Source organism: Lepidochelys kempii, chromosome 27, assembly GCF_965140285.1.
Source record: "Lepidochelys kempii isolate rLepKem1 chromosome 27, rLepKem1.hap1, whole genome shotgun sequence".
Lineage (NCBI taxonomy): Eukaryota > Metazoa > Chordata > Testudines > Cheloniidae > Lepidochelys > Lepidochelys kempii.
Genome location: NC_136406.1, coordinates 18,013,578 through 18,026,732, shown reverse-complemented (window position 1 = coordinate 18,026,732; position 13,155 = coordinate 18,013,578). Strand labels below are relative to the sequence as shown.

Sequence of the window (13,155 nt, the reverse complement as noted above, 5' to 3'; positions counted from 1 at the left end):
CCGATTAAAAAATTAGCACTATACGCTACCAGGAAAGCACGTGTGAAATTGATTAATTGCTGGCTAACTGACAGACCTCAAAAAGTAGCCAGCAGTGGGGAACTGGTGTCAAATGGGCGAGTTTCTATCAGAGCAGAGCAGGGATCAGTGCTAGGTTTGATGCTATTAAACGTTTTCAGCAATGAGCTGGAAGCAATTATAAAAAAATCACTGCTGATAAAATTGGCGGGTGACCCAAAGCTTAGTAACTTGGGCCTGTTCAGATGAAATGCATGTTACTCCAGCCAAATGCAAAGCTAGAGCCTGGAAAGCAGCGATGGCTGAAAATGATTTAAGGGTCAAGGTGGACAAGGCACTCAGCACAAGCTCCCAGTGTGATGCTGTGGCACAAAGGACTATGCGATGCTGGGCTGTATAAACAGCAGAGCGGGTAGGCGGTTTTACCTCTTTGTGCAGCATTGGTGAGCCCAATTCTGGACTAATTTATACAGTTCCAGTGTCCACATATTAAAAAGGTTGTTGAAAAATTGGAGTGGGTGCTAAACAGAGCCACAATGATTGAGGGGCTGGAGGAAAAGCCTGATAGTGAGAGACTGCAAAAAGCGTATTCTGTTTATCTAAAAGCTTGCGAGGTGCCGTGATAACAGTGTCTAAGTACCTCCGTAGGGAGCTGATACCAGGTACTAGCCAGTGCTTTAATCTCATGGAGGACAGCAGAATGAGACCCAAGGGCTAGAATCTGGCACCCAGGAAAATTCCTGTTAGAAATAAGGCAGGTGATTAACCATTGTGCCACACTACTGAGGGCAGAGGTGGATTCTCCATTGCTTCAAAACAAGACTGGCTGCCACTGAAATCAGGAGCCAATCATTATTGCCACTTGCCAAGGGCGATACAGCGAAGTCTGGGGCAGCCTACACTGGCCTGCATTGCCCCAGTGCTAACAGGGCGGAGGAGCATGCTGCAAACCTAGGGAATGGTTTAGAGACATAGGACGGAATGCATGTCGACTTAGACAAGTATCGAGCTGCCAGAGTGACTGCGTGCAGTCTAACATGCTGCTTCTCTCACCTGTGCCAGGCCCGTGTGTGTGTGACCCGCAGTGACACCACCAGGAATGAGATGATGAACCCGTTTTGAGGGGCAGGGGCCCAGTTCTGCTGCATTCATTAAAAAGAAACAGCCGAGCACCTTCTGTTTTCCAATGACATTGTTTATTAGATTCCTGCAGCCCATCAACACAGATGGGCCCAGGCAATGAGGTTGGTGTTTTCCCTTAAAGTGTCTGTGTGACATCAAGTCAAAGTTAAGCTTGTAGTCCAAGGCATTAGAGGACATTAGAAGCCATGAGAGGTGGTAGTAGCAGGCCGATTACAGGGGGCTAGCAAGATAGGATGTTCCATCCCTCCCACTGGTATAGTGGAGATGGGAGGCAGGGGGGGCGAGGATTCAAACCAAATAAACACGGGCACCATGCAACATGATCTGCAGCTGGGAAGGGCTGGAGAACAGGATTTGGTTAGTTATTGTGGATTGCTTTGTCGGATGCTGCATGCTTCAGGGTGCAGCTGCCCATGGCAGGGAGCAATACGGTTACTCACCCGGCTATCAGCTGCTCTACACATTCTCTCAAATAGCACCTGCTTGCTAAAGGGAACCACAGTTCACAGGGTGCATCGGCTGGGACTGACCTCTCCTCTGGGGCCAGGTCTCCCCATGGGTAGATCACAATCATTTAAACAGAGTTTGATGTAATTCAAAATGCCTCAGAAGGGGCAAATTATCTGTCCTCCACTAGGGGCTGACTAAAAACCCCACTGGGTTATAGTCCACCCCCGGGAGCCTTCCCCTCCCAGCTCACTGACCCAGATCTCCTACTTCCTACAGTGACCCTGCCTTACAGCCGGAGCCAGGCCCTTCCAGTGGTGAGTCACCAGCTGGGCACCACTGACTCACCTGCTGCTTTTAGTCCTAAAAGGTTATTGTGATATTATTTCTTTGGCCCAGGAACACTGTCACTGACAGTTCCCCCCACTTCCCCGGCCTCCGTTCCAGACCCCAGCACCTGTCCCGCGCGGGCTGTGTGCGTGTGGGTACAGCCGCACATACACAGGGAGACGTGTGTACAGGAGATTCTCACACATGCTTTTTTTCCCCCCCCCCCTTTCACTTCAGCACAGACTTTCCAGCACCTGAATATTCCTCTGCTGAGTGGTTCCTTTACCCCAAGCAGTCAGCACAGCAACAGCCAATCCAGAAGTCTCCATGGTGGGGGGGGGGGGTGACACATGCACCCTGATTTGCAGCTAGCGTCTCTCAGACCTAGAGAGACTAAAAGAAAAGCCTTGGGAAGGCAGCTGGCGCCTTTGTCTAGGCCCGTTACCGTACAAAACGAACACCACACACACGCACACACACACACACACACACACACTATTTACAGCCCATTTGTCACATGATGGAGCAGCTCTTGGCTCGGTCTTTCCTGATCTCTGTGTCATTCAACAAGTCCGTCCTGCTGGGCATCTGAGATGCCCGCTTCAGTCCCCGCTTGGAGTTGCTGCGCTTGAGATTCTTGTGCATCCTGTTCACGGAGGCCAGCGTGGTTACGTGGAAGACATCCCGCACGCTGTTCTCAGAGACCTTGGAGGAGCATTCCACGTAGGCCACTGCCCCCACCTGCCGTGCCAGCGTGCTGCCCTAGGAGTTGGGGAAGGGAGAGAAGCGTTTGGATGGCAGCCACTGGCAGCATCCGTTCACACGGCATCAGCCTGCGTGTGCTGGCAGCTGCGGGCAGTAAGTGCAGCTCAGCGGGAAGCTGCTCTCACACAACGTTAATTCATCCCCTCTCCAAACAGGGAGAGCGCTGGGTACAGACAAGCCTCCTGAGCAGCCGGCACTGTAGGTGCCAATGGGACGGCAGTGCCAGGAACGCTGGTGTCAGGTGCCGGTTCACTAATATCCCAGCTGTGGGCAGAATCAGCCTGTGACAGGCAGGAGGGCCCATTCTCAGATGGCGGGAGGGCAAGGCGGCCTTTCCTCCTGCCTCTCGCTTGGCGTCCGAGGCGCGAGAGGGCTGGGGTGCATTTCCTCCCCCGAACTAGGCATTCGATTACAGGTTCTTCACATTCCCAGCCCCTGGGCAGGCAGCGTGGCCTGGGATTAAGAACACGCAATGGCTTGACTCCACCACCCCTGCCTCTGACAGCTCCACATGCCGGAGCTCTGCCACGCTAGATGCTCATGCTTCGGCAGGGCTCCAGGAGCTCATGCAGGGCTGTACCGTTTCCACAGGCCAGCCTGAACAAGCAGTAGGGCTGGGACCACGTTACCCACAGAGACACCAGCAAGGGAGAGGGGCAGGGCCTTTTTGTGCTCCTAGCAGAAGTTAGAGCCGCTCAGCCATTGTGGGGAGACGAGGGACAGTAACTGCAGTGCTCACCGCGGTTCGATAATCGAGATAAATGGCACCAACTCCCAATGGGCAGTTAGAGAACAGGGGGGTTGGGTCTCGTCACCTGCTTCTAACTACAAGAACATTTACCCCACAGAACAGCTTCTTTCTTTTCTCCTATCCTTTGCTCCCAGCTTGTCCTGGTGCAAGGGCCCCAGAGTTACCAGGCACTGGCTGCCCAGGCAGCTTCCCATCTATTAGACCCTTCTCTTGTGATTGGCACATTATTACCGTGAATTACTGGAGATTGGGGTCCCATTGTGCTGGGTGCTGTGTATACACTGAGACCATCCCTGGCCTGTCAAATAGACAGACAAAGGCTGGATTATTGTCCCCATTTTACAGGCAAGGAACTGAGGCCCAGAGAGATGTAGAGACTTTTCCAAGGTCACATGTTGAACCAAGAGCTCCCCAGGCCAGTGCCTTAACCCCACACAGGTCCCATGGCAGACGGAATCCCTCCCCTCCACTTCTGGATAGTGGACCCTGAACCCATGCTGCCTAAAAGTGGGAATTTGTTCACTCAGCCAGACACCTGCTCCTTAAATGACTGCAGCCCTGGCACCTAGAAGAGGCAATGGGAGGACTTGTGAGCTCTGTGTCTCCAACGCATGTTTGTGACACCATCTCAGCTGCCTGACCTGCACTGACACCCTAGTAGTGAACCCGGAGGGGAAATCATCCCCTTGTCCCAGTGAGCAACCTTGAACAAGCAAAACCACAGCATCATTTATCCCTCCCCTGCAAGCTGACGCCGTGGTGCCATAAACAGAGAACAGGTTTCAGCCCACAGGAAGCAAGGACAGCCTGACAGTTCTAAAGAGGATGCCAGGAGGCTGCAGCTGGGTGACGGATGCAGCCGGGGCAACATGTGTCTCCCCCCTTACCCCCCAGCAATGCCAAAGAGATGAGGCTGAGCACTCAGCTCAGGGGCAAAGCGCTGCTGTCTCAGGCCTTGGCTGCACACAGTTGTGCCATTTAACCAAAGGCAGGATGTTAAACCATGCAAACCGCTGTGTGGATGTGCTGATTTCAGTTTAAACCACGTTAACTGATGTAAACTAATCTGAAGTTAAGAACTGGTTTAAGACAAACTGAAATAAAACTGCTCTTGCACCAAAACACGCGTCCATGCCATGCGCCAGTTTGCATCAATTTGATTAAACAGATTGGAAAGGGCTTCAGCTTCAGTGGGCCTTGCACTGGCCCCCTGCACAGGGTGAATTTCTCCTTTGGAGCTTTCACCCCAGTTCACTCCCTTGAAATCTGGCAGGTAAAACTTCTCCCTGCCCCCCCCAATCAAAGACTGTGCAGCAATTCCCATGCATCTGGCGGAATTGGCATCAGTGCCCTGGAGAGGTTATTGGGTACCGGGCAGCATGTGCCAAAGCAGCAGAAGGCAGGACTGAATCCATCTGTGATCGCAACTCCTGCATGCTCTGCAGGAACGTGCCACACTCAGGGATGTGTTAACCCACCTGACAGCGAATGGATCATCATGTGGCTTGCACTGGGGCACCCAACCTAAGGGCCAGTCTCGGGGTAATTGAGTAGTGGCTTCCTTGGAGGGGTGGACTAATGCAGCAGGACAGAATGAAGCTCAACCCTGGTGCCAGATGAACCCACAGACAGCAGCATCCTCCGTCTTACTCTGTCTTACTCACAGCTTCCTCCAAGCTGAGGTCTCATGATCAGAAGCAGTAACAGCCTCCAACGGCCCATGATCTGCTCAGATAAGCGACATTCAGCACTAGGGCTCTGCCCCCAACTGCAGTCACCGAACACTGGCCTGGGGCTTTCACTCCACCTAGTCTGCAGCAGCCAGCCCCGCAAGTCACCCTGGTCACCGAGTGGAGAAAGAGCTTCCTGCTGGAGCCCAGGGAGCCCTCCCACCTCAGAGCAGCCCCACCCCCTCTGCCGTTACCACCCACTCTATAGGTGAGACCAAGTGTCTTCATCACCTTCTAGGAAAGTAATTTTAGCTGCTAGGTGCGAACCAGAATAACGGCTCCTGGGAGGCGCCCGCAACCTGAATATTCAGTGAGAGGGCTAAGAATATACCCAGCTCACACTGAGGGTGGAGAGAAGAGCGTCTGCGAGCCAGAGCTGCCTGCTCCATCAAGCCTGGGCAACACCTGCTCTGGAGCAGGCAGAGAGGCCTGGCTGCTGGTCCCAGCACAACAGAGGGCATGCAGCCCAGCTCCCGTCCATCAGCAGGGCTTCCTGTAGCTAGCAGGACTTGGGGCATACCCCACCCCCTGGAGTCTCCTGGAGAAGCTCACCTGCTCGTGTGTGACGGGGATGAGGCGCTGCTTGGAGAGCTCCCGGAGGGTGTTCAGATCTGTCCGCATGTCCAGCTTGCAGCCAACCAGCACGATCTTCGCGTTGGGGCAGAACTCCTGGGTCTCCCCTTGCCACTGCGGGAGAGAGCAACACAGGGGCGGGGTTCAATGGCACCTCGCAGGGCTCTCACCGAGAGGGGCTAGGGCTCTCCCCGCCCCGCACCTGCATCCTGGCAGCAAGACAGCCACCCAGGGCACAGCAGGAGCCAGCAAGGGGCATTAGCAGACTCTAGCCCTTTGGGCACAGCCCCTTGCTGCCAGCAGGGGGGCCTAATGGGGGCACCTCAGGAAAGCAGGCAAGGGCAATTGTAATAGTACTGTGTGTCGGACACGTCTTCCAGCTCCTCTCCCCGGCTCTGGGCAGGGAGTGAACACAGGAGTCCTGGCTCCCTGTCCGCCCCGCCCGCTCTAACCCACTAGGACCTACTCCCCTCTCCAAGCTGGGGAGAGAACCCAGGAGTCCTGGCTCCCCATCCGTGCCCACCCCTTCCACCAGAACACAGTGCTCCATGCTGGCTGGCAGGCAGTGTATCAGAGGACCCCACCTGGCCCAGTCAGCACAGAACGGAGCAAGAACCCCAAGGCCCCGTCGCTGGAGCTGTGCTCCACAGGGGTGGGGCGCTGCTTTCAGCAGGTTACCTGCAGCCGGCTGGCAGGGGGCTCCCCAGAGACTCCAGGCAGCTGCAGCTGACAGGCTCCCATTTTTCCCCCTGCCCACCCTGGTCTTCAGTTAGCGGCAGCTGGCCCCCAGCCCAGGCAAGTTTCCCTCAGGGAAAAATCTCTCTGAACCACCAGCTCCACCCTCACTCTCAGCTCCCTGGCTTGGCTCAGTGTCAGCCAGCCTGCAATTTACGGACTGGCATTGGGCTCCCAGTGAGGGAGAGGCCTCAGCCTTCTCCAGGCTGCACGCCAGGGCCCTGGCCCATGCCGCCCCCACCCCACGAGTTTGCGTGGGCGCTCGCTTCGGAACAGGCGTCCCTAACCAGATGCTGCTGACGTGGATTTACCCTGCCAGGGTAGGAGCCCCAGCAACCCCAAATCAGGGGGACTGATGTCAAAGAAGCCCGGGGTCCATGAGACACAGGGGTGGGAGGGAAAGGGGTATGCAAGATCGCACCTGGATTCGCTGAAGCTAGACACGCCAGAGGGGACTTTGCCGTATCCCATTACAAAACACTCAGCCAGCGCACATGCAGGGAGTGGCTGGGTACCTGGAGGCCAGGATGGGAAAACACAGGGACAGTCGCCTTTTGAAGCTAACATGAGGCTTTAATGGGATGAGGCTGGAAAAAGCTGCAAAACCCTCCAGTGCAGATGCCCTTTCCAAGCTGGGGGCACAGCTGTTCGAAGGGCGATTAGCTCACTAGGGCACGTTATTGATGGTCACAGGCAGGGAATTAGCAGAGTGTCTCTTGAATAGGGGGCTTTCTGCTCACTTGTTCCAGATGTGCCTTGCAGACCTGCTAAGCCTAAGCTCCCATCCCCCACTGTGGGCCCCCAGGAAGCCTCTTCTGGGCTCAACTAAGGAAGAGTAATGACCACACAGTCTGGTGCACAGATCTGGCACTTCAAAGGGTGCCCCAGCTGAGCCCTCTGCACAACTGTTTCCAAGACACCCCAGTCAGCAGGGAGCTATTTACACAGCAAACACGGAATTGGTTTGCCTGTCAGACTTCAGAACACAGCCGTGGCCAGTGGCCTTAGGAACTGGGAGCCCTGGAAGGAATAGGCTAGGGCATCAAACGGCCATTTCCTCTGCTCTAACTGGCAGCTTCTGAAGCTCCAGCATGCAGCTCAGTGGCTGCAGCAGAAAATAAAACCATCCCCTGTGACCTCTCCGCCCTCTACCCCTCCCCAAAGAAGATTTGTCTAGGTCGCCCTTGCTGTGATCTGGAGTCAGCTACCTGGCTTCGGTGCTCAGTGCTGGGAGGTGCAGGCAGACAGTGAGCAGAAACTCCCAGCATCTCAACTCATCCAGCCTTCACTCAGAACTAGCAATATCCTACTAGAGGAGCCGATGGGAAAATATTCCAGGCAATTAAAAGACGACCTGGTGCCCACGGTCTGATGGAAAAATACATGGCTCAGAATAGCACCGGTTTCATTCTGCAAACATCAGGGCAGAGCAGCCACAGCTGGACTTAGAGGGAGAGAAACCATCTATTCCACCAGGAGGGTGGGCCTCAGTGTTTGCTTCCCCACAGACTGTCCACACCTGTGGCCAGGGACACAGGCAGCCTCTGTGCTGCTCAGCAATTCCGCTGCCCCAGCAGCTGATTGCACAGCTCACGGGAGATTCCACGGTCTTGGACATCACTGCCAGTTGCCATGACTCAGAGGCTTTGGATGGCAGGTGCCTAAAATTCCTTTGTAGCTTGAACATAAACATCAGCATTCATCCAAGGGATAGAGATCCCGATCCTGGAGAAGGTGGAGCAGCAGGGTCACCCGAACTAGGCTCCAAACTATTGCAGCCCCAAAATGACAGTCCCCTACACTGGGAGAGAGGGGCCTGATTCTGGTCTGTAACCAGGCAGAAGTTAATCTGCATGAGGCAGATGCTGGAGGGGGACACTGGGACTGGAGTTTGCCGTGGGTCCCAGACACAGGGCTGCACTACCAAGACCTGTCAGGATTAAGGCACTGCACCACGAAAGCCCAGGCTGTATATACTAGCAAGCTGTTTGTTTGGATTCTCTCAGGTGGCTCCTTCCCCCTCAGTGTGACATGCTGTGACAAACTAGGGCTCCACGAATCAAATGCTCGTTCAGGTTTTGCATCCCAGGCATCAGACAGGCTGTGATAGTAAAAAGATTCCTCTGCTGAATTAGCATCTTGGCCCAGGGCTTTATTAGGCAGCTTTATTATCCTTACTAATTTGATATCAAAAGCTAAACCCTATTTCCACTTCATGGTGTCTTAGGCATTCTCCTCACCTCTGAAGGCTGCAAAACCTGCGCCAAAGGAAACAAGGCATCTACTCAGAGGTACTTAAGAAATCCCTGGTGTTTTAGGGTTTATTTTAAGTTGCCATATCAAAAAGACATTGCCTAATAGTATTTGAGGCATCTGGGAAGGCTGTGCAGGGAACATCTTGCATTTAACAGCACAGAAGTGTATGCAAACAGGGCCATAAATAAATGCTGGCTCAGGATAATTAGTGGGTTTCTTGCTCATTAAGGTAGACATGATTTGCTGTTGCTATTATTCTGCAGATCCTTAAACTGGGCAATGAGTCTCCTTACCGTCCACATGCAGCCTGCCGCCCTCTAAACAGCGAGAGCCAGATCCAGGGAGCTGATTTGGATTCAAACACTGAGCGAGTTGTTAAGGGTCTTTGTCCCCTTTGCCAGGATTTTGCAGTCCCAGCCCCACCTCCCAGTGCTCCCTATCAGCAGGAACAGCTGAACAAGAGGCATTTGCTTCAGCTCAGCAGTTGGCAAAACTTTGTGGGGGTCACCAGGCCAGACACCACAACGTGACTTATTCAGAAGCCAGTGTCTGGGCCAGTCCAGTAACTTGGGGCTTGTTAGCGGGAGCAACAATAGCGATCTCTTAGATTTCTGCAGGGCCTTTCGCTCCACGGGACTCCAAAGTGCTTTTCAAAGCAGATATCAGCCATGGCGCCGCTCTGGAGAGGGATAGAGCAGCTATTTCACAGAGCACAGCAATGGTGCACCGCAGTGAGAACTGCAGGAAACTGCAGGAGGAATCTCAGCCGAGGGAATGTAATGGCCCATCCGAGTTTGGCCAGGATGCTAGGGTAACAGGAAGTGCTATCGGGTCACAGATGTGGGTTTTGCAGCTCACCAAAAAGGATGCTGCTCCGACAGCATGATACCCATAGGCAAAATTCTGGGACGTTGGGTCACTCAGTGCTAACTCAGAGGGAAGTGCTTCCCCGGCACCGTTCCTTGCAGTGCTGCAGGTTGTCCCTGGTAGCCTCCCATCTCTGTACCACATAGTGCATGCAGGTCTGCTGAAGTTCTACCCAAAATCTGTTATCCCTGGGTAGCTCTAAAGATCTGACATACTATTACCAGCCACACAGAACAGCTTTGCTGGAAGGTGCTAAACTTTCACTAGACAAACCTCTAGCTGCTAGTGGAGAAGCTTGACCGGTCAGCTCAGATTTATGCTGCCAGTGGCCCGTGGCAGGCAGCGTCCAAGTGCCCATGGACTAACCATGGCCCTCTGCCTCCCTGCCTGGCCAACAACCTCATGCCAATTCATCTTATTCTCAGACAGGTCTGAGATTCAGCGGCACAGCTGGTTATTTTTGTTGTCAGTCTGTGGGGAGTTGACCGCCACCCTCTCCACGGTGCATACGCTGACCTGAGGGGGACTGAGCCAGCTAATGAACTCTCCAGTCACAAGAAAATAAGCACCAGGCCCACTTCTCGACTCTCGTGAACTAATTCCTAGCACGCCGGCTGCTGGGGGTGCTAACCAGGCCTTTGAGATGCACAGTACTTTCCGAGGGCTTCATTAAAAACAGAACACCCACCAAGCCACCCCACTCCTATGCACACACTCCCTTCTCCAGCCATCCAGGAGCTGCACTATTCATATGGGTGCCTTTCAGTTTGAAATGTGTCACTTTCTGCTGCAGCCCAGGTGGGGGGAGGCAGCAGCCGCTGTCAAGGGTAGGGATGAGAAAAGTGACCTCTGACCTGGCTCACGGCAGAGGACTGGCCCCTCCAGAAGGGCTCAGGTATCAAGAGCCTCACTGCAGGAAAGAGCTGGTCCTTTCCCAGGCAGTATGAGCACCCTGGGGGAGGGGGAAAGCGCACCAGGTGAGCAAGTGTGCACAGGCCATCTTGCCCCACCACTCAGGGCCCCGTCCCTGTGAGCGGAGAGCCCGACACCATTCCGAGCTGGGTGTTAGACAATGGCCAGGACACACAGTCGGCCCTAGAGGGTCGACGGGGCATTCACCTGGCCCATGGCAATGCCCTGACCTCATTTCCACAGGCCTTGGGCTACAAATTCCCAGAGTGGCACCCTGGGCTGTAATGACACAGCCTGCTTCATGGGACAGCGGCCACGACGGAGCACCAGACACTGACCTTCTTGAGTACACTGTCCAGCGTCTCTGGGCGGCTGATGTCAAAGCAGAGGAGCACGGCGTCCGAATCAGGGTAGGCCAAGGGGCGGACGTTGTCATAATACGCTGAGCCTGCAACAGAGAGAGGGAGGTGAGCTGTTAGACATGCTCCACACCCCTGGATTGTGCCAGACAGCAGCGAGGCGGTCAGTTATTCCTGGAGCCTGGTGAGGGCAAGCCAGGCAGGTAGACCTGTTCGCTCTCCCAGGTGCCAAATTGTTAATTCCAGGCACATCTGGTGGTGGTGATGTTGCTACAGAACTGCCCAGGTAATGTAAGTAATGCCACTCTGTCTGGGTTTATGGACAATAGAACCTGTCAAACTAATCTGATATTTTTTGTATGAGATTACAAGTTCGGTTGATAAAGGTGATTGTGTTGATGTAATATACTAAAATTCCTGTAAGGTGTTTGATTGGTACCACATGACATTCTGATTAAAAACTAGAATGATATAAAATTAACATGGCCCATTAAATGGATTAAAAGCCAGCTAACAGATAGATCTGAAAATGTAACTATAAACAGGGAATCATCACTGAGCAGGTGTGTTTCTAGTGGGATCCTGCAGGGATCTGTTCTTGGCTTTGCCCTATTTAACATTTTTATCAATGACCTGGAGGAAAACATAAAATCGTCAGTCAGCCAGATTCCCTTTTTTGGTACATAAAAATGGGCCGTGTTTGGAGACTGGGCCATAAATAGAGTAACTCCGACTCTGGATTCCGCAGGGTTTCTGGTGGAGCTGGCAGGATGCCTGCACTGCTCCCCACCCAGCCAGCCCTCAAATGCAAATGTCAGCCATTAAAGTCAGCATCCCATCACGTTTTTATTTGAAGTGCATTCTGTGTGCGATTGTAAATGCCTCAGTAAACAGTAATGGAGCAATCAGCTCACTGCTACTTAAAACCACTGTTACAGTTTTATATTTGGCTTTACAATGGCTTAAGCTTCCGGGAGGGATGAGCAGCAGCTGTTCATTTATGAAACGGAGAAGCAGAGACACCCGAGTCCTTGTTGAATTCACTATTCTTTTTCCCTCTTTTGCCAAAAGAATCCCCCACCCCGAGGGTGCGGAAACAGGACACACTTCCTGTCGGCAGCCCCTTGGGAATACTCTTGGCCGGCACTTTCCCACTGCGAGGGAGGGAGTCAGAGCACCCAGGCCGGGTGTCAAATGGCCCCTTGATGGAGCGCAGCATCTGATGAATTATGGATGACAGTTCACATTTCCGGAAGGGCGAGAGGAGAATAGGCTAATTCTCTGCTGGAGTTTCTAGTCATGAGAATCTAGCTCTCCTCCCCTGTTGCTGGCTAAGAGAAGGCTCTGCCACATGAGCCGGGACGCATAGCACCTACTGGGAGCTTGGCAGATAAGAGGACAAGGCCCTGACCCAAACTGTCTCCCATTGAAATATCCTTCTCCTCCATGGCGGGAGGGGGAAATAAGCCACTTGGAGCAGGGTTTCCTCGTCTGCGCAGACAAGCTGAGCACAGAGCCCTATTGATTCCCGGTTCAGCCCCGGAGAGGGAGAACATTCTGATCTCCCCATTCCACAGCAGAGCAGGCAGCCCTTTAGGGCTTTAGGGGAATCCTAACGGAGCACATGTGCTAACCTCACAGAGCCCTCCCACTATCAGAGAAGGATACATCAACTCTGCCCAGCCAAGGGCCATGCCAGAACTCTAAGACCAGTCCCACAGGTGCTGTGCATGGCTGCCATCTGCTCTCTGGTGGAGTGCTGAATGCCGAGGCCTGGTACTGAAACACAGCGGAGTCATGGGCTGCATGTTAGAATCCCCCGAACCATGGAGAGGAGGTCAACAGATCACGGGTCTGATAGTGTGGTGCCACAAGTGAGCGTTCAGGAAACCTAGAGGGCTGGGGATGGGGAGCCAGACAGGAATCAGCCCACCACTCACTGCAGAGACGAGGTGGGTGAGGTAACAAGTTTTATTGGACCAACTTCCGCTAGTTAAAGAGACGTGCTTTCCTCACCCACCTTGTCTCTCTCAAGCCTGGGACCCAAACACAGCCACAGGAACACTGCAAACTGTACGAATCAATCAACACTTTACCAGGCATGTCTTATCCAGAGCCAAAGCCGCAGGGATAGGACATGAGGGAGCAGCTCCTGACAGCTCCACAGTGCATCTGTTAATCCCAGATGTCCGCCGTTCATTAGGGTCACATCTCTCCTAGAGTGATCCCCATCTGGGGAGGCGTCTCCCATTCTGGGAGCCCAAAATGC

The 13,155-nt window shown here is 53.7% G+C and overlaps 1 protein-coding gene across 1 annotated transcript in view; it reads right to left on the bottom strand.

The window, feature by feature from the left end:
• Window positions 1-1,192: 1,192 nt before the first annotated feature.
• Window positions 1,193-13,155, bottom strand: part of RND2 (Rho family GTPase 2) — a 28,653-nt gene continuing 16,690 nt past the window's right edge. Inside the window, exons 3-5 of the mRNA XM_073325772.2 lie at window positions 10,866-10,975; window positions 5,737-5,871; window positions 1,193-2,700 (exon numbers count right to left, since the gene is read on the bottom strand). Of these exons, the coding sequence (XP_073181873.1) occupies window positions 2,452-2,700; window positions 5,737-5,871; window positions 10,866-10,975 (494 nt within the window). The 3' untranslated portion in view covers window positions 1,193-2,451. The remainder of the gene's footprint in view (window positions 2,701-5,736; window positions 5,872-10,865; window positions 10,976-13,155) is intronic.